This window comes from Cyclopterus lumpus, chromosome 15, assembly GCF_009769545.1.
Source record: "Cyclopterus lumpus isolate fCycLum1 chromosome 15, fCycLum1.pri, whole genome shotgun sequence".
Lineage (NCBI taxonomy): Eukaryota > Metazoa > Chordata > Actinopteri > Perciformes > Cyclopteridae > Cyclopterus > Cyclopterus lumpus.
The window spans coordinates 25239485-25261092 of record NC_046980.1 but is presented as its reverse complement, the minus strand read 5'-3'; the positions used below and the strand labels follow the sequence as shown (position 1 = coordinate 25261092).

At 40.8% G+C, this 21608-nt stretch overlaps 1 protein-coding gene across 3 annotated transcripts; it reads right to left on the bottom strand.

Moving 5' to 3' along the window:
• Positions 1-281: 281 nt before the first annotated feature.
• On the bottom strand, positions 282-14372 carry LOC117744431 (ras and Rab interactor 2-like). 3 transcript variants are annotated; one of them, XM_034552694.1, is made up of 8 exons: positions 14263-14372; positions 13704-13904; positions 11641-11733; positions 7228-7322; positions 5770-5980; positions 5268-5379; positions 1266-1338; positions 282-433 (listed from the first exon to the last, which is right to left on the bottom strand). In XM_034552694.1, the coding sequence occupies exons 2-8, from the start codon at positions 13770-13772 to the stop codon at positions 286-288; spliced, it is 801 nt and encodes a 266-aa protein (XP_034408585.1). In that variant the 5' UTR covers positions 13773-13904; positions 14263-14372; the 3' UTR covers positions 282-285. The 3 variants fall into 3 exon arrangements, with proteins under 3 accessions (XP_034408585.1, XP_034408586.1, XP_034408584.1); XM_034552695.1 differs by having other exon boundaries at positions 13829-13904; XM_034552693.1 differs by having other exon boundaries at positions 13704-14371.
• Between the last annotated feature and the right edge of the window lie 7236 nt (positions 14373-21608).

Below are 21608 nucleotides of genomic sequence, written 5' to 3'. Positions count from 1 at the left end.
TGGAGAAGTGTCTCTGTAGCTGCAATAAGGACATTTATGATTTATGATGACACATATAATGACAAGAATGTGATACTATACATCTGCCCAAAACCTCTCTCTAGCGATGTAAACATGTCTTCAGTCCTACTACACTCCTAATTTATACACTAATTAATTTGCAAATGTTATGAGCAGAACTCATAACATACAAAACACAATATTGTATGTTGTTTTCTTCTGCAGATACAGCAAAGAAACATCCTCTTCACACAGCATTTCATCATGAGCCTGCCAGCAGCTCTCTCATTCCCCCAAATAAATGCGTGTGGTTCCCCAAACATTCAGACTTGAGCACAAACCTGCTCCAAGTTTTGCCACCTCCTCCAGATCGGCCGACGTTGTGGCTGAGGCGATGACTTCTGGAAGCTTCAGAGTGAAGGGCAACAGATCCCTGAGAAGAGAAAGAGATCGGCTCGGTCAGAGGGAACTGAGAGGACACCTTTAATGTGAGAAATGACCACCTGAGAACCAAAAGGTGACAAATATGTCAAATGGGATTTAGGGTATTCAGGAAACAATGCAACGTATTTGACTAAATTAATACAGATAGAGTGCGAGTCATTAAAACATGCTAAGCTGTGTTTTTTACCTTGGAATTTGTGTGTCCGTGTTTAGTGTGTCTCATGTCGCACCATACCCGGAAATAAATCATCATCATCATCGAGAGCTGAGGTCAACTACAAATACCTCATAACAGTAAACATCGCCATCTTGGATTATGGCCGTTTTGCAACTAGCCAACGCATGTGACCATATTTGGACTGCATAGGAGTGACAGAAAAGTTGTCTATGGCTGTGGCAGCAACCTGTCAATCACCGTGTAGCCCCGCCCTAAAGCATACACTGCTATATGGTCTGTTGGACTCTAAATGTCCATAATTTACTAAATGAACATCATGCTGTATTGAAGAAGACTTGAAACTAGAGATTGAGACCATAAACTCATGTTTACAATGTTTACTGAGGGAATAAATCAAGAGAGGTAGAGTCATTTATATAGACTTCTATACAACCAGGAGTCGCCCCCTGGTGGTCAGGATAGAGAATGCAGCTTTAACACATGAAGCATAGACTTCTATACGACCAGAGGAGTCGCCCCCTGGTGGTCAGTAGAAAGAATGCAGCATTATGTGACCAGAGTGAGGAGGAGGTGCCCTCCCATCATGTGTATTAAACATAAAGGTGAAAGGTGGATCATATTAATAAGTGTTTCTGAGACTCACCTGCTGATGCAGCAAAAAGCCACCAGACGGAACAGGTCAGCGAAGCTCAGGCCGGAGCCCAGCAAGGAGAAGGCTGCAGGAAGAGCACAACGAGGTCAGGACACAGAAAACCTTTTCACGAGACATAACGAGGATAACGTAATACAACTGGTATTATAAGTGTCAACAAATTGAAACAAATAGCAACAATAACAAATAATCACTAAAAATAAAAACTGAAACCCTGGCAGGAAAACATATGCAATAAAAGGAATAAAACGTATGTCGGCAATACAAACGGCTTACAGACCCGTTGCAATGACGGCAGTAACAGATCCACGTCATTTGAAGGTTTACACTTCAGTGCTTTACAATACTGAATATGAAGGACTTGAAGGTATCATAGGACCATAGTTGTGTCCAGTGGGAACAGCAATGTGCACTTGCACGTATGAACATTTGATTGCAAGATGACTTACTAGATGACTAGATTACTGCAACTCCTTATTATCAGGCTGCTCTAATAAGTCTCTTAAATCCCTCCAGTTGATCCAGAATGCTGCAGCTCGTGTACTCACAAAAACTAAGAAAAGAGATCACATGACTCCTGTATTAGCTGCTCTGCACTGGCTCCCTGTAAAATCAAGAATCACATTTAAAATTCTTCTCCTCACCTACAAAGCCTTGATTGGTGATGCACCATCATATCTTAAGGAGCTTGTAGTACCATATTGCCCCACTAGAGAGCTGCTCACTAAATGCGGGGCTACTTGTGGTTCCTAGAGTCCTAAAAAGTAGGATGGGAGCCAGAGCCTTCAGTTATCAAGCTCCTCTTTTATGGAACCAGCTTCCACTTTCAGTCCGGGAGGCAGACACAGTCACCTCATTTAAGAATAGACTTAAGACTTTCCTCTTTAATAGTGCTTATAGTTAGGGCTGAATCAGGTTTGCCCTGGTCCAGCCCCTTGATATGCTGCTATAGGCTTATAGGCTGCTGGGGCATGCCCTGCTGATCGCCCCTGCCTCCTCTCTACCTCCTTCTATTTCATGGATTGTGGAGGTCCAGTCATACATTTGTCATATTCATGTATTGTGTTTATGTAACTCTGTTCATCTGGTCACATGACATCTATTCATCTGTCCATCCGGGGAGAGGGATCCTCCTCGATTGCTCTCCTGAAGGTTTCTTCCCTTTTTTCCCTGTGAAAGGTTATTTTTGGGGAGTTTTTCCTGATCCGATGTGAGGTCAAAGGTCAGGGATGTCGTATGTGTACAGATTGTAAAGCCCTCCGAGGCAAATTCCTAATTTGTGATATTGGGCTATACAAAATAAACTGAATTGAATTGAATACTCGGCGGACGTGCCTCCACTCGCACATACACACATATTAAACCTAAAGGCTTCAAAATGATAAGCAGAAAAAGGTTTTGCATTTGCATTGTGCATCTCTCGGGTTAAAACTTCTGCAGAATAAAGGAAATACTCAGATCCTCGTGAGGAAGACATGATGTGAACATGAAGCATCTCTCAATGAATGAGAAATGTGTGTTTATGTGTCTTTTCTCTTCAGGTCATAAGAGAGACAAGAAAGAGTCTCCAACCTTTTACCAGTAGTCAGCAAAAAAAACGGAGGGTAAAGGTTGCCGTGTGCCGTGATTCACACGCAGGCACCTTCTCTCGACAGCTAAGCTTTTGGAAATTCCAGTTTAGTGCCAAAGTGTCAGCACACACCAGAACAACAACACACATTCAGAGCACTGAGGTGTTTGAGTAAAAGCGTCAGGAAAACCCCTTTTTTTCAGGTTAACTGAAAATAGAACAGAACAAGGAAGAAAAGAACAGTGGGTTTATTGACATATTCATTTGGATGGGGTGAGAGAGAAGGAAGAAGAAAAGTAAATTCCCCATCCATGTTACCAAACATAAAAGGTTCCTTCAGCTCATTGTTGTCGTGACTACTTTTCAAGGACCTGAAACACAGGTGTCAAACACAAGGCCCGCGGGCCGAATCTGGCCACATCATTTTATGTGGCCTGCGACGGCTTGAAAGACGTATGATCACCTTTTCTTTAAAAAAAAATTATGAAAGAAATCATGTGCTTTTATTTTGAAGGTCATTTTTTCTGCAGCGGAGTCTGTTCACTCTCCTTCATGCTGCGTTGACACCAAAAGAGAAACGAACTCTCGCGTTGCTTTACTTGCCGGACTATTTGTGATCAGTCGACTCATTCGCGCTCTAAACACTGGAGAGGAGGCGTGACTCATCGCCATGGAAACAGTTCATTACCGCGGTCCACCATGAAAGAAATAACCACTATTTTTGCTTTGCACGTGTTGTGGAAGTCCCACAAACGTCGGACCATCAAGCCCTTGTTTCTGGGTTCATAATATTAATCTGATATATTATATTATCCGTAGCCGCACACAGCTTCTCCAGGAACTGCGTCTGGATGACGGCCGCTTCCAGACTATCTACTTATCCTCCATAGTCTGATTCAACGGCGTGACGTCAGGCGCAGCATCTCAATGCTGATTGGCTGTAACGACACAGCCTCACACACTTTTTTTCGCCCGAGTTAAACTATTCAGCATGCACGAATGAGGCGCATGTTTCGCATCGCGTCATTTACACGCCCGGCGGAAATGACACGTTAATCACATCCATACGCGTCTGTGCATTGACTTTGAATTAAAAGTCCATTATGAATTCCTCCATCAGGTCTGTGTCAGTGTTACACTAAGGTGGAACTGAGTGCTGCTTAATGTTTTTCAGTATTCACCTACTAATAAGATAATCATAGGAAAAGTTAACAAATCTTTTTTAATTACACTTGTTGTTTACTTTATTTAGAGTTTGTGGTTAAAAGCTGCTCCTCAACGCACTGACTTTTTAAAAACTACTTCTCACTAGACTTTTATTTCATGTTTGTGCATGAAAGCACTGTTGAATATTTTTTTTAAAGTATGAAGTTACTGAATTGTTATTTATGTTTACATTGTGTCCTTAAGATGCACTTTTGGGTTTATAATTGACTTGGAATATTCCTAACTAGTTGTTTTGTGCACACTGTGAGATTCTTTACTATCTCAGGTTCAAGCAATCATATTTTCATTAAATCAATTTGAGAAGTTGAAAATGTTCCTTGATCTGGGTTGTCATTTAGGGGTGATGGTGGGTCCCAGTCAGACCAGTGGAGAACCACTACCAAAGACCAGTGGAGAACCATTGCCCCAGACCAGTGGAGAACCACTGGTCCAGACCACATCTGTCACACATGTTCTTAGCAGGTCACTATTTGTTGAGTTAAGTTCTTCTCAACCGTGACGTAAAAAGCTTTGAACAAAGGTCATGTAATAATGTGTGTTTGATCTTTGATAACAGTAATGTGGGTTATAATAAATATAATAAAATTGATATATTTTATAATATTATAGAAATGTGCTTATATATATTTTTACATTTATAGAAATGCATGTACAATATATTTACACTTAAATAAACAATAATCAAATGCAAAAACAGTTTTTTAACAATATGCTCGGGAGTAGTTACAAGTATACAGTGTTACAGTTACAACCGGCCCTTTGAGGGCAACATAATGCTGATGTGGCCCGCGGTGAACATGAGTTTGACACCCCTGACCTAAAAGGTTCCTTCAGCCCATTGTTGACACACACACACACACACACACACACACACACACACACACACACACACACACACACACACACACACACACACACACACACACACACACACCACACACACACACACACACACACACACACACACACACACACACACACACACACACACACACACACACACACACACACACACACACACACACACACACACACACACACACACTAGACATGAGGTCATGATAATCAAAACCTCTATGATACTACAAGTCACGAAGCTTGAGTTGCCAGAGGAGGAGGACTCATTAACCTGTTAAGCAGCTTCTAGACTTCAAAGTCAAAATAAAAACACAAGTCAAGGGTTCTCGGAAACTTACTGTACTGGCTCTCCTTCACAGGGAAGTCCTTGATGGGAAGCGCAGAGTCTTTGTTCATGCGTACAGATAAGACTTTCCTCTGCAGGCTAGTCGACTTCCTCACCACAAATGTCTGCAGGCCGGGGGGAATGTCATAATACAAAAACACATGAAACGACTACGTCACCCTCGATGGAGTGTTGCTACTCAAGTGTCTTCTGAGAGATTAATGTCAGTGTGCTTTCCACTCTTCTAAAGAGGGCCTCATGTGCCCCCACGCACCAATCAACTCCTGACGGAGCACATCATGTTAAATGCATCACTTGTGTCTGTCTGGATTACAAAGTGTTCAGGTTGAGGGAAAGAAGTGCCAATTAGAGATGTGATCAGGTGTGTCTTCATACACTGTTGTTGTTGAAGATTAATTTATTGGTATCAATAATTTTGTAGGCTGTGGTTTGTGGTGTTAAAGTTATTGTTTCTGCTTTTAGTCAACAGTGTGGACTCAAGGCCGTTCCTTTACCCCGGTAGGTTGGCTCTGCAGTACACGCATGGCGTCCTGGTGGCTGAGGCCCAGCTGCAGCCACACGGCGTGCGTCTGCACCAGTCGGTCCAGAACGCTGAGCCGCCGATGGAGCGAGTCGTAGCCCGAGTCTCTGACTCGGGCCGGCGCCGCTCTGATCCCAGTACAGGGGGAAGCCTGCAGGAAGAGACCTCCCACCTCGTCGCCCAGTCTGAAAACACACGTGTGGAGTGCTCAGTCCCTGTGATGAACACGAATGGGGCTGCAACTGTCAACCGGATGTCGTGTGATTGGAATATCTCCTTCACTAATGAGCTCATTTTTACAGAGAATTCCCCATGAAAATGAGACCCTTTGTCTCAATGAGACAAAATAACATTTAAATAAAATCTGTAAAGTGTATTATCTATTTTGAGGTGGAACAGACTTACTAAAGCTTGGACTCACCACATAAAGTACATTTCCACTAAAATACATAGAATAAAAAATGGGGGCAGCTACAAAAGTATGCATAGTTTAATAATAATAAATAAAGACACACATAGTTGGCGATGAAGTCGATAAGTGGGAGTACTTGAATTCTTCCATGTTCCTGTAGCAAAACAGAAATAGTCATTCACCAGAAAATAGTTATTTTTGCAGAAAAGGGAGAGAAACTGAAGTAAAATAAAACAATAATTTGGTGAATAGAAGTGACTAAGAACTCTAACGAGTGAGGTGGACTTCAGCTGAGCTCCACACTAACCCTGAAGTATGTTGTAACATAATAGTTACTCTCATAAGTTATTATTATTATTATGATAGTTACTCTCACTGTGTTAACGCAGCACAGGCGGCTGCGTTAGGAGGGACTATTAACCGATAGCGGTCACTCCAAGAAAACTAATTAAGATTTTAAAAAATTGCCTATTTATTTTTTTATTTGGGACGAAAAGTATTGAAATAATGGATAACATTGTTTGTTGGCTTTTACTTTTAAGATATCTCAAAGCCCACTGTCAAGTCACACAGGATTTTTCTTTTATATAGATAGTAGCAATATAAAAGGACTAAAAGAGATGGAGATCATTGTAAATAAAATAATAAGTAAAGTAATTAATATATTGATAATCTGAGTATTCAGAAAAGAAACACTAGACGAACAACGCAAAACAACTTTTAATTATAGATGTAAATAACTGTAGTGGCCTAACTATTTCCCTCTGAAATGTAGTAGAAGTAAATGTACTTTATGTTGTATTACTAATGGTATAATTACCTACTGTCTACTTCAGAACACACTACATAACAGTTTGTTGACAGCTTTGTGTCAGCCATCCCATTTCACAAACAGCCTTTAAAGAGCGCTCTCTGCTGGTGGTCGTGGGGAACAGCACTGCATTAAATTGTTACATTATATGTCATTTAGCTGACGGTATTATGTATTAAGTATTATGCGCAGACACAGTGTAAACTCACCCAAGGAGTGGATCCGTCTTGTGGTCTTCTTCTGGCTCTTTCTTCCCCATTTCCTTCTTCAGTGTGCCGAGTTCCCAGGCAAAAGAGTCGATCAACTACCAAGAAGACATCACGATAACAGGTCAGAGATCAGTTCATAAAACACTCCACATGTATCTGTGGAGGCGCTTGCTATTCTTTTTTCTTGAGGTAAGGACTGTCTCTAATTTCTGCAAGCTTGAAGTTGTGTGTGTGTGTGTGTGTGTGTCTGTCTGTGTGTTTCTCGAGACAACCTCCCCTCGGTCTAACCACTTCCCACTGACCAACCAGAGTTACTAAAGAGGAACACTGGTAGAAAATTATTCTTGAAAGCGTGTAAGTGAATGAACCAGTTTGTCTAATAAATAACAAATCTAGTGGAATTGCGTAGCGGTCCTCTATACGACATTCAGAGCGTTAATCTAGCAGTAAACAGCTATTTGTGGAGTAGCGTCTAACTGAGCAGAATGTCGGTGTGTGTTGTAATCCGAGCTGCGCTGTGCTTTGTTGACTTAGCCGGACGGCCAGGTGTGCGTTTTAGTGCATGTGAGTGTGCCCCACTGGCTTGGTCATATAGCCCACACCCCCTTGCTCATATAGCCCCACCCCCGGTTCCTCCCCTGGTTCAGCACCGTTAGCACCGTTAGCGTGTGGAGGCAGGAGCGATTCTCTGAATCTCCAAGGCCAATGTTCTTCATATTGTTTATTGATCAAATGCTGACAGATTTTTGAAGGCAGCCTAAAATTACAAACTTACATTTCAAATAATAAAAATAAGGTATTATTATTATTGAAGACAGCATTCTGTGCCCCAATCCAAATGAATGTCATCAAGATGCATGTATATAATCACAATTTCAAAAACAACAACAACGGAATGGCTTTGAAAGGTGGTTTTCCGTGTCAATGCTCACTATCATTCAATAGATGTGAAGTTTATTCATTTATTATTATTTTTGAAGAATAAACACTAGAGGAGCTCCACAAGGGATTTGGCTGTTGCTCATTTTACAGATGACAATAATTTTTTTTCCAACATAAAGAGCTCTGTGAGAAATTCTAACTCCAATGCACAGTTGAGACCTATAACAGAAAAAATAAATTTTGTTAACACATTTAGAGAATACTGTATTTGTCACCAAGGTCAGCGATGACTGCAATCATTCAGCAACAATTTCCCCAAAAACCTGGTAATACAACTAGTCAGTCAAATATTGCGGGGTGAGCCGGACGAGAAAGATTCAGTTCGCAGTTATTTCCCCGGGATTTAGAATGATTCTTTTCATTTGTTTCGTTTCTCAGTTTTCTGTATGGTTGGGCAATGCCTCTGTTGAGCAACATCACATCAGCTGCTTGAAGAGAGAGGAAACAATTCCCTCAGCCGTTTTAAAGGAAATCACAAAAGTTGACTCATTTGATTCGTTAAAGGCTCATTTGAGAATCTCAATCCATCCACTGTCTTCCTCTTATACAAGGTTGGGTCACAGTGGCAGGCAGCAGACCCAGCAGGCTGACCCAGACTTCCCTCTTCCCAACAGAAGAAACTCATCTCCTTACCCTATCTCTAAGGCTGAGCCCTAAGGAGGAAACTCATCTCCTTACCCTATCTCTAAGGCTGAGCCCTACAGAGGAAACTCATCTACTTACTCTATCTCTAAGGCTGAGCCCTAAGGAGGAAACTCATCTCCTTACCCTATCTCTAAGGCTGAGCCCTAAGGAGGAAACTCATCTCCTTACCCTATCTCTAAGGCTGAGCCCTACAGAGGAAACTCATCTCCTTACCCTATCTCTAAGGCTGAGCCCTAAGGAGGAAACTCATCTCCTTACCCTATCTCTAAGGCTGAGCCCTAAGGAGGAAACTCATCTCCTTACCCTATCTCTAAGGCTGAGCCCTACAGAGGAAACTCATCTCCTTACCCTATCTCTAAGGCTGAGCCCTAAGGAGGAAACTCATCTCCTTACCCTATCTCTAAGACTGAGCCCTAAGGAGGAAACTCATCTCCTTACCCTATCTCTAAGGCTGATCCCTACAGAGGAAACGCATCTCCTTACCCTATCTCTAAGGCTGAGCCCTAAGGAGGAAACTCATCTCCTTACCCTATCTCTAAGGCTGAGCCCGGCCCCCCTACAGAGTAAATTGAGACCGGTGCAGCACCTGTTTTACGGCTGCAACCGCAACGATCCACCTGTTGATCTCCAGACGGGGTACATCGTCGGGCGGTGGAAGGAGCTCTATGAGGAACTCTTAAACGCGGCCTACATGTCCCCTGGAGAGGAGGCAGCGCCTGAAGACTTGGGGAGGGGGGGGGGGGAGATTAACAATCTCAAACATTTAAATAACAGGAGCACAATCTGCATTGGGCCCTGGAGTTTCCTTTTTCTTCTTACTTTTTTAACATGTTTGCAAACAATGTCTGCAAGCAAAAGGTTCAACTATGAAAAACGCGATTGCATACATTAGGTGGAAAAGTGCTACAGCAACACAAATGTTGCAGATATTTTGAGGATAGTACACCGCGATGGCTCACCTGGTCGAGCGGGCACCCAGATACTACAGCCGAGTCCTTATAGCACCGGTCTGGGTTCAATTTGGACTTGTGGTCCTTGGCTGCAAGTGATCTCCCCCCTCTCTCTCAACCTTTCTGTTAACTGCCGAGCTCTTGCTGTAAAATTCAGGACAACTTTTACAAAGGAAACCAAGGCCGATATTTGAGACTGCCGCGTGATTGCATACAGAGAATTCCACAAGGTCAAGTGCCTTACTGCATTAAAATAAAACCACCGTTAACTAATAAAATCCTTCTCATGAGGAAAGTATGTGCTTGGTAATATATATTTAAAATGAGCAACCATTAAAAAAATCCATTAAAAGTGGTTATTTAATAAATATTCAATAGTATACAATTGTTGGTTCATAAACTGAATTGTATATATTCAAGATCAAATCACACACTAATGGCACAATGCTCTGTATTACATCTTTTTTTCAACCCAAACTGTTTTGCACTGGTCAGGGGGTACTCACATTTTACAGGGGGTATAGCACTGAAGGTCGAGCACCACTGTCATAAGATACCCACATGACAATTTGGCCTGTACTATTAGAGCGGTTTATCTCTCGAGTGAAGATTCCTGGATACCACCTTCGTATTTCATTTCCCTTCTCGCTTGCTCGCCGTGGTTAAACTTTAGGGCTGTGAGTGTTTAAGGCCGGCCTGTAATCATCACAGGCTGCAGATTACCAGTCACACTAAACGCTGGGCAAGGACCAGTCTGAACTGGTTTCTAACAGACAGTCGAGTACTCTAGGCTGCAAACTACAGGCAGTACGAGTTGATGTTGTGCTTTGGATTATTTTCTCTGTTGTTCCATACAAAGACCCCTAAACGCATCATCTCATACTACTGGTGCTGGATTTCAATCATTTTAATTCATGGATTTGATGCATTACAATGCTAAATAGTATCCTGAGTAACAAGCAACCACATTTTCTTTGGGTCACGCAAAACAAATAACATGACGTGTTGTCGTTTAGTGTTATAGTTGTTGTTGGTTTTTCTTCATTTGTTGTCATTTAATTGCTTTGTTCATATTGTTATTGCTTCTATTATCTCTGTTTTTACCATGCCTTTGAGTGCTTTTTAAATAATAATATTATTAATTATTATTATAGCAACTGTGGTGGCATGGTTGGGCCCATCTGCACAGAGGACTGAGAGGGGGAGTGGTTCAGGAACGGGTAGAGGTGTAATCAGCCTCAGTCAATCTTTGATTGTGTCTCTAGCCAATAGAAACAGCAGAGTGGACGGGAAGCCCAGGCAGCTTGTACAGTACCCGCAATAACAACAACAATAATAATAATAATAATAATAAATGCTTTGAGAACCACGATTTGAGTGTGCTACCGTCATTGTGCTGCGCGAGGCTCACAGGGGTAACAGAAGTGTTACAGTGACTTTATTATTCACAGGGTGTCACAAAAAATAGAGATACCAATTCAATGATTACGTAAAACCATGTTGTGGTCAGATGTATACAGTCAGATCCTGTATTCAGTCTTGTCTGGAACATTTGATGAGAGCCCTATTTCCCGTTAGTTGAATGTGACGCTCGCTCGTCCTTAACTAAATAGCTGTGAAGCAATCCAGGAGAAACTGAGCTTTACCAAGCGAAGTTGATAAAGAGAGAAAAGCTGAGTCAGGCCGGCTCCATCTCTACTCCTCTTGAATCTTCTCCAGGACTTAGCCTGTAACTGGAAGGTTTAACCCCCACCCCACCCGGACAGATCACACAGTCCAGGATCTTTAAATAAACCTGAATGGCTAATGCCTACTCTCCTTACAGTTCTGAGAGAGATGACTTTTCCTCACACTTATAACTTATAATGGCACGCACCTTGAAGAAACTGCCCTTCCCCTCCTGCCTGCGTGACTGACTCATCGTGCTGGTGGACACGGGGTCTTCAGAGCCTCCTCTGTGGGCCTCGGCCTGAGGGACGAAAAGAGAACATTAGAGCCGTGGAGACATTCATGTGGGGGTTTTTTTGCAGCTCTGTGACAAGTATGTTCTCTCCTTATCTGCCATGTTGCAAACAAACAAGAAAAGACCAAAATAAAAACAGCAATCTAAACACTCAAAATTGATATTTTTCAATTATTTAAGATTGTAAAATTAAGATTGTCTTTGTCAATAGCGGGTCAGAAATCAATTCACACAAACTTTATCTTTACTTGCCCTTATACAAATTGTTTTATTTATTAGCAGTTATCAAATAACAACAAATACAAAAGTAAAATTTCCTGTTAAATCTTTAACACTGCATAAATAAACACCCGTTTACAGGATGATTAACATGAGTGGGTGTGGAACTCTGTGTTGGTTCACTCTCACTGCTCTCCCTAAAAGCCACTGCACACCACTCGCTAACCTAACCCCAGTCAGAGACTAACTGGTGAACATAGCGCAGAGTTTAGCGGCTAAAGAGACAGTTACTTCCCACAGGAGCTGGGAGAGACCTGGAGCCACACAGCAGTGAAGTCTGGGTAGCTGAACACCCCCAACCGTGTGGGACGACTGTGGCTCAGTGTTGTGCAGGGGCGTCATTCAATCAGAGGATCGGCGGTTCGATGCCCGGCTCCGCTAGCCATGTCGATGTGTCCTTGGGCAAGACACTTCACCCTAAATGTCTCCCGTAGCTGTTCTACGGGGAATGAATGTTACTCCTGATGGACAGGTGGAACCTTAGCTCCTCCCATCAGTGTGTGAATGTTAGTTACTCCTGACGGACAGGTGGAACCTTAGCTCCTCCCATCAGTGTGTGAATGTTAGTTACTCCTGACGGACAGGTGGAACCTTAGCTCCTCCCATCAATGTGTGAATGTTGGTTACTGCTGATGGACAGGTGGAACCTTAGCTCCTCCCATCAGTGTGTGAATGTTGGTTACTGCTGATGGACAGGTGGGACCTTAGATACTGTGTGTGAATGTTAGATACTGCTGATGGACAGGTGGGACCTTAGCTCCTCCCATCAGTGTGTGAATGTTAGTTACTCCTGACGGACAGGTGGAAACTTAGCTCCTCCCATCAGTGTGTGAATGTTAGTTACTCCTGACGGACAGGTGGAACCTTAGCTCCTCCCATCAATGTGTGAATGTTGGTTACTGCTGATGGACAGGTGGGACCTTAGATACTGTGTGTGAATGTTAGATACTGCTGATGGACAGGTGGGACCTTAGCTCCTCCCATCAGTGTGTGAATGTTAGATACTGCTGATGGACAGGTGGAACCTTAGCTCCTCCCATCAGTGTGTGAATGTTGGTTACTGCTGATGGACAGGTGGGACCTTAGCTCCTCCCATCAGTGTGTGAATGTTAGTTACTGCTGATGGACAGGTGGGACCTTAGCTCCTCCCACCAGTGTGTGAATGTTAGTTACTGCTGATGGACAGGTGGGACCTTAGCTCCTCCCACCAGTGGGTGAATGATGACAAATAGTGTTAAAGTGCTTTGAGTTGTCGGAAGACTAGAAAAGCAGTACTGGTCCATTTACAGCGTACACTTCTACATCGCTGCAGTCAGGTGAGAACCACAACTACTGGAGTCAGAAGAAAGATCACTTGCAGCAACAAGAGTCTTCATTAGCTCTTAAAACAGAGTTCAGACAACACTTTTCCCTGTGGACGTGTCGTTGAAAACAAAACCAATGTCACCCGGGCTGGTTCAACACTGACGTCGCGCGACAGGTGGCGATAAACTCGTGCAACACGTCGCGCAGGATTCTTCGCGCATAACGTTACATGCTGCGTTACTACAACGCAACAATGCCCCTGGAGTCTGGAAGTTGGCGACAGGCGACACAAGCGGCCGCGTTGTGTCGCCTGTCGCCAACTTCCAGACTCACCCGGCGACACAACGCGGCAGCTCGCCACACAAAGGGCGGCGGACTTCACCGGGACTTGCCTGAGAAGTTGTTTTCCAGCTGGCGAAAGAGAAGTCCGCTCCGACGCGTGGCGGGTGACATGATGACATTATAGCTCCATATGTCGCGTGTTGTTATCTTCTGCGAATTAATAGGCACGTCTTACTTTCACGAGAGGAAGAACGAGGACGTGTCCCGCGAGCTGCCTCCATGGTCCCTGAAGTCTCCTGAGAAGCTCCGAGCTGAAAAACAAGCCAAGGGAAGAAACTACTTCCGCCTATACGTTTCAAAATAAAACGATACGCTCTGTGCTAAAACAATAGGAAAGAGTAATTACTTCACACAATTACACATTTGGTTTTAGATTCGTGGTGTGTGTCCGTGGTGTCTATACTGCACTATCTCATTGACAAAAAGGCTGAAGCAAATGTAAAAACATCGTGTTTCTTTCTCACGGTCAAAGTACCGCGATTAACCACTTCCGTTGTTTGCTGTTTATAAACTTCATTGACCAGACATTAGAGTAAAGTTAGAAAACTGCGGAGACAAAGGAACATAATTAAAGATTAAAGATTCAATCTAGTTGTTCATATACTTTACCCTGGTGTAATCGTGTGATGGCAGTCTTTTATTTCAGACTTTTTGTTTTTCCAACTACTTTGGGAGGTTTTCTTCTTCAAGGGAGCAACAACAAACGTTCACACCACGTGTCCCGACTGGGACATTCTGATTGGTCCCCCGACAGAGCTCGAGGGTCCACACACAGCACACTGAGAGGCCCTTTCAAAGGAGAGAATCGTGTTTTATACATGTTCTTATATATATAGATATATATATATATATCTATATATATATTGAAACAATATGTGACAACTTGCCCCGCATTGTGACAACATACCTATGTTATGGGACAACTTTCTATACTCGATATTTAAGTGAGACCATTATATATTAATGTAATTAGGGTTATCTAACCCAAAATGTTCTATTTCGAGGGGTTTTGAGGAACCAGAAAGCAGCAGAGGAGGATCTGGGGGTTCACAGAGCATCAGTGAGTCTGTGATGTGGTCCTGAACGCTTCGAGCTTCAGAGACGAGGATCAGGACTTCCACAAGGACCCTGGAGCTCACTGAGGCTGGAGGGATGTGGTCTCTCTTTGTGGTTGTCTAGCAGCACAGCTGTGGAGAGGTTGCAGCCTCTCCACAGATCGTGGTGCAGTCGTGGAGCTTACTGGAGATGGAGGCGCTCCTTAATGGTTCTGCATGGAGCTGGGTCAGTACATGTCTCAGATGTAAGAATTACACTTTGGTCACTTTATTAATATGGGGCGCACAATCTAAAATAGTACCAGACTTGATTAGGTAAGTTAGTTGAACTGAAAAGTGCATCAAACAGTTGTTAAATATCATGTGAAATTATTTTATGTTTCCCCTTTCTGAATTCACTGATGTGACATATTAAAATATTAATAATTTGAACTAACAAATTGTAAAATCAATTGTTTATTATTCAAATATTCAAGTGAAATATGTTCCTTATGTTGTCTTGTTATTGACTGTCACCGCAGATCAACAAACAGCTATGCCAACAATAACGTTTGTTGTTTATATAACAGCAGCTTCATCACTGCTCACTGGATAAGCTCCAACCAACCGGGTTTCCCTTCCCTCGGTCAACTGGCCGGAGAAGATCAACTCCTCCAGGAATCAGAGGTTTGACTTTCTGATGTGTGAATGATGCAGCAACACGTTGGTGCTCAGACCAGAGAACTGGGCCCTATTTCTCTACCTGGCTAACGTGGTTAGCGGGATCATTTTGCGGATGAGATCCAAGCGAGGCTTTTCGGTTCCTCGAAGCAAGTTTGGAAAAATCACCATAGCAACACATCCAACAATGTGAACCTGCTCCAGCACAGGCTCATTCAGTCAAGCTGGATAATCTGGCCACGCCCCCTGAAGAAAGCGGCAGCTCACTTCCTCATTGATGAAGGAGCAATATTAGTTAGATTAACGTTTTATTGGGAGAGAGTTCTTGTGACGCCATGATGACTTCCTGTACGAGCGCTATCCATTCTGCCCACAAGGAATCATTAAAGACCTTCTGGAGCCTACATTGAACACCACACATTGACTGTCTCACAGACTGTATACAGATCCTTAAATTGTTGTACATTGTGTTACATTGTTCTACAGTGTCAGCGATGCAGAACATCGTGGTTTTGGTGGAACTCATGGATGTGTTCATTACGTTCCCTGGCCATGTCCGAGTACATGCAATACAAGTTATATATGGTCATCTCCACATATATGAATATGCACTTATATATTATCTACTTGTTCTGAAACAGTTGAGATAGTTTTTTTAGATCTCATTGGATGATGCATGCCATTACGCCGACTGCCAGCAGGCACATTTAAAGAATGAGGCACACGTCTGCTGTTGATGTGAATAAAACAATGTTGCAGCAACACGTTGGTGCTCAGACCAGAGACCAGAACACTCAACACGTCTGCTGTGAAAAGGCTCTTTGGCTCATTAGAAAGGGTATTAAGAAGGCCATTAAAAGAGTTGATGAGCCACCCAGTCTGCAGATGACTGTTAATAAGTCATTCAGTGTTTGATTTGCTCTCTGACATCTCGCCCTCGGGTGCAGGAGGACGGGTATGACCTCCTGGTGCAGTGCAGCTTCTCAATGGGACATCATTGTTAAAAGGAAAAAAAGATTCAAACATCATTAACAAAAAGGATAATTCATAGGATGTCAACTTTGCTGAATTTCTTTCAGATTAATGTATTTAGCTTGATCTTTTTACCACACTGTATACATCACATATGAGTCATGGTCGGTTTAGGGCCATGACTCACATGCTATGTTCCAAATATGTTTCTTACACCTGGACTCTGTGTGATATTTAAACTTAGCTGAGGCCCTTTTCCTCAGTCTTGATTGATATTCTATTTGTTCCCTGCCAGTATTCATATGTAGCCTAGTTATTTAATTATAATCATGACTTCATTTAGTAATTGTAGGCATCATACAGCAGCAGAGTCGATATGTTCTCCAAAACGAGGGAGGTGCTGTGCATATTTTCCGTGGCACCGGTAACCTTATTAATGATTAAGTCTCGTTTTTTAATTTGATCTTATTTACGGTCATGTTCTTTGTTGTCCAGCTCACTGCATTTCAGATTAATTACACCAATCAAATTATAGTAAATTGGGTTTCTTGAAATAAAAGGAAACTTTGTTGTTACAGTAGAGAGGAGTGAAATATAAAAATATATATATATATATTTTCAGCTAGTTAATTATGAATATACGTATATACAAATATATATATACACAAATATATATATATATATTAGTATTGATGTAGCTTCATCAATATTTATTATGTATTATACTCTTTCTTAAGGCATGCCATATATATGTATATATAAATATATATATTGTTTATTATATACTATACTCTTTCTTAAGGCATGCCATGTATATATATATATATATATATATATAAATACATATATACATATATATAAATATATATATTGTACTATACTCTTTCTTAAGGCATGCCATGTATATATATACAGTATATAAATACATATATACATATATATAAATATATATTGTACTATACTCTCTCTTAAGGCATGCCATGTTTATGTATATAAAAAACAATTAAATAAGCTGAAATGGGTCATTCCGCATCATGAGTACTTTTATTTATATATATATATATATATATATATATATATATAAGGTATATAAGGTATATATAGTACCCACTTGTATCACTGCAAAAGAATACTTTTTCAATTCTCCCTTAAAATGTAATGGGTACATTTCTGTTAGTAGGTCCAACAAAAACTTACTACAGGACTAGGCTTGTGTTACCTTAAGCAAATACTTTATTAATGCTCAGGTAGCAAAATGATCTCTAAAATGACATTTGAAACATCTAAACACAAAGTAAAGCACTCTGTTGAAAGGTTTCCTGTGTATGAAGAGGTAAATAAAGCTTGGATGCGTAGAGAAACGTATCGTCTGCAAACACTCACTCTCCATCTCTTATATCCTACGCTAGCAACGGCATGCAGTCATCTAGGATATCCAGTTTGGACTAAATCCAGTGCCATCTAAAACTCATCCCAAAGTACATAAAGATTTACCATAAATAATTTGTTATATTTAAATATCTCCATGCGAGTAAACAAGGACAATAGCTTCAGAGGTCTCAAACACATCAAAGGGGGCACAAGGGAAACCTAGGATCTATGAAAATATATTTAACAGATATAGACAAAAAATATATAAATACATTTAAACCTATCTATATACATTTGTACATCAGCAATATCACCCATGTGAATATCACAAATTATTTAGAAATCTCCTCTACAAGATGCCTTTGTGGCAGTTTGGTTACTTTCACAGACATGGTCCCTATGATAGGTACGTGCAGTGAGTAGCAGCACAGAATGCAGGCAACCAAATAATCTGTAGCATAAATTGTTCAAAGGTAAAGTGCATGATACAGATATTTTCTGATATATATGACAAACTGAAAAAACGCCTGGGTTATAAAGATACTGGTAATACTTCAAAACATTAAAGGATGATTGATGCCTTGTAACCAGTGTTTTTTCTTAACAGCCGGCATATTGTATGATATAAAGTAAATATCTGTATCTTAGAGGCTGTGCCTTGAGATAGACACTGGTTTGAGTCAGGAATGCTACAATACATCAAATGTTGATGTTTTGAAACTTAACTTTGATTTCTGTGGATTTTCAAAGTACCAACAGCCGTCAGCATTTTGGGATTTGAAAGCGATGCATTTTATTTCTTTGGTCCCATGACTTCCTAATAATTTCTTCCTGGGAAACTAATGAAATTTGAAATAATTCTAATAAAAATAAGACAATGCTGAGTTGGTACACATCCAATTAATAATTGCTACTCTAGCTTAAAAAGGGGAAGTATGCCCAATTTCAAAATGCATGCATTTTGTTCCAAATTTGTGATGCAATCAAGTTTAATGTCTGGACCCGCTCCATACACATTGAAGAGAAACCAGAGGACTATTCTGAGTATATGGGTACATTTCTGTTTCACAACTGACAACAGTACAACATATTAAACTCATTTGGGTGTTACAATGAAAAGAAAAGACACATGATATGGGTCCAAATGCAGTTTACAATATATAAAGGCATATTTACTTGGGTTTAATGTATCATGTCAGTTTTCCCATTGATTAAAGTATTGGCAGTTCTAGCAGAGATTTATGGAGACATGTTAGAAAGGATACATGTAAAATAACTCAAATGTATAATAAGTCAAAATCAAATCAGTAAAATGTGTCATTTTATTTCGTAGTTAGATTTTACTGCTAGGATGTATGCAATAGTCAGGCTAAAGGATGAGATATAATAATGTAAGTCAAAATTAGGTTTGTAAATTCAAAGTAAAAATGGTGATATAGTCAATAAAATAATAATAGTTTAGTAAACCTTTTGAATAATGGTTACTTTTATTTGTGTAACTCCTAGCATTTAATGTCTTTGGGCTTCCAAATAATTCTTCTGGAGATCAGCAACTGCTTAAAATTAATATACAATTAGCATGACAGAGTTCTTTCAGGGAAACTTTACAATCAAATTATTAGCAAATTATGGGACGTATAGTTGCCGTCGATGGACTGGCGGCCTGTCCAGGGTGTCCCCTGCCTTCGCCCTATGTCAGCTGGGATAGGCTCCAGCGCCCCGCAACCCTAATGAGGATAAGCGGTATTGAAAATGGATGGATGGATGGGACGTATAGTAACATGTCTAGCCTTATATGACATGCTTATGGTAAAGAAAATGAATAACTCAGATTGTAAACATCAATGCCTCCGTTTAGGCAGACATTATAGCCAGAATTGGATAATGATATAATATCATTCATTTGATTATGTGTGGCAGAGTTGTATTAACAGTCCTGTTTTGATTGTTTGTGTAGTCATTGATAAATCCTTTCATAAAGAATGCAGTGTGACATATTGACAGACATCATTAACAATTGGAGTACATTTTGTTAATGTCTTTGATCATTAACGCAGCATATTTACATATTTGTATATGTTCATAGTTATTGCATTAAACAAGATTCAAAACACATCTAACCCTGTTTTCCGGTCGTAGCACAGAGTGCTCTGCCTGTGTCTCTGAAATAAATAAACATGTAATATATATAAACAAAAAAACAACGTCTTTTTTTTTTACATTCAAAAGACAGTTTTTCTCCAATTCTATATTTTATATTACTGAGGAATAAATTAAAAATATCCCTGAAACAAATCAGACTTAGTTGAGTTTTAGCAATTGTCTTCTATCTGAAAAAAAAGGAAAAGAATAAGAGTAGAGCACTTCAGATGAACTCATCTGGAGGAAAAGGCTGACCATTTATGGATATTGTGAGAATGGACTCGGCCGCCCATAGTGGAATTCAAAAATCAAACCACGTGGTACATGCTCTAAAAACTATAGGAATATTTATATCTACATTTAGTTTGACCACAAACCTACCATATCTGGACAGATCTAGACATTAGGCATTACAAAATACAAAGAACTCCTTGATAAAAATAAAGTTGAAACCCCCAACCTGAAAGTATTAGAGCTGGGATAAAGTCCTGATGCTTTATACTGCATCTTTACGCTACTCTACTTTAGTACCTCACTTCCTCTTTGGGGACAGCACAGGAAGTACCTCGCCCAACTTGCTTATCTGTCATTTTTAAATAATGCTATAATTCGATTTGGTCGGTGTCTTTCAGAAGAGGAAAAAGCAGCAGTTCAATATTTCTGGTAGAATACGACACCTCTCCACAAACAAAATATCATTTCATCCAAACCTGCTTCATTTTACAAGGATCCTTATAATCAGCATGCGTTGAGGTGAGAACCCGTTCCAGTCTCTCTGTGAAGCCAGTATAAACCTCTTCAGTGCAAGTTTGAATTCTGGCTTCTTGTCACACACTCAATCAAATCATTCATGAAACCAACGAGACAAATACCTTCCAAGGAAATTGTGCTTGTTTGTACACGAGTGGTCGTCCGTAAAGATGTAGGTGTAGAGTTCAGCAAACCCCGGGTCCATAAAGAAAACCAGCCCAGTGTTTTGTGACCTCTGGAGGAGAAATGTGCGTATGACATGAATAAATAATAAATAAGACTTCTGGGGAGCATTTACAGAAGTGTGCTATTTACAGAAGGAAATGGAGAAAAATGAAGAAAATTCATTTCCAGTACAAAACATAGAAGCTACAGCTGTGATGCTATTGAAGTTCATTCATAAAAAAGGTGACTGGATAATGCCCTGTTTCTGACAAACTGGAAATCTCAATAACTCTCAAATGTACTTTATCTGCACCACAGTGCTAACCTACAATAATTATATTATAATTATTACTCTCAACTATTCAAATCTAAAAGACCAACTTTCTCAGGAAAGGTTAGCAGCTAGTAAACGTTACTACTTTCACAACTATATATGGTTTTTTTTTTAAAATACAGGTCCTCACGCCAGAGGCGAGCAGTAGTCGGACAAATAGGTGTTGTTGTTGTTGTTGTCCGCTGTCCTGTCCTGAACGAGGACTTCTATATAGTCAGCAATCTCCATCTCTGCTCCGCCCACACAACTCCATATTGCAGAAAGACAGGCATCGGGAAAAAGAGCAGAGTGGGACATCTTCTCGTAAAAGAGGAGAACAACAGGAAACGGAGTAAATCGGACTGTCAATTGATTTCTGAGAATAATTCTTGCGGTTGATTATATTTAGAAATATACCTTCTAGTTTTCATTCTATCGCCGGACACCCCCACATCTGTGTTTAATACTTCACGTGGAACTCCTTGCATATGTATATCAGAGTGTGTGTGTCTGTGTGTGTGTGAGCC

Coding starts and splice junctions, on each gene's coding strand:
- LOC117744431 (XM_034552694.1), bottom strand. CDS start 13,772: ATGTCATCATGTCACCCGCCACGCGTCGGAGCGGACTTCTCTTTCGCC. Junction 5,981..7,227: donor AAGACGGATCCACTCCTTGG/GTGAGTTTACAC, acceptor GTGTGTTTTCAG/ACTGGGCGACGAGGTGGGAG. Junction 1,339..5,267: donor TGTGAAGGAGAGCCAGTACA/GTAAGTTTCCGA, acceptor CTCTTCCTGCAG/CCTTCTCCTTGCTGGGCTCC.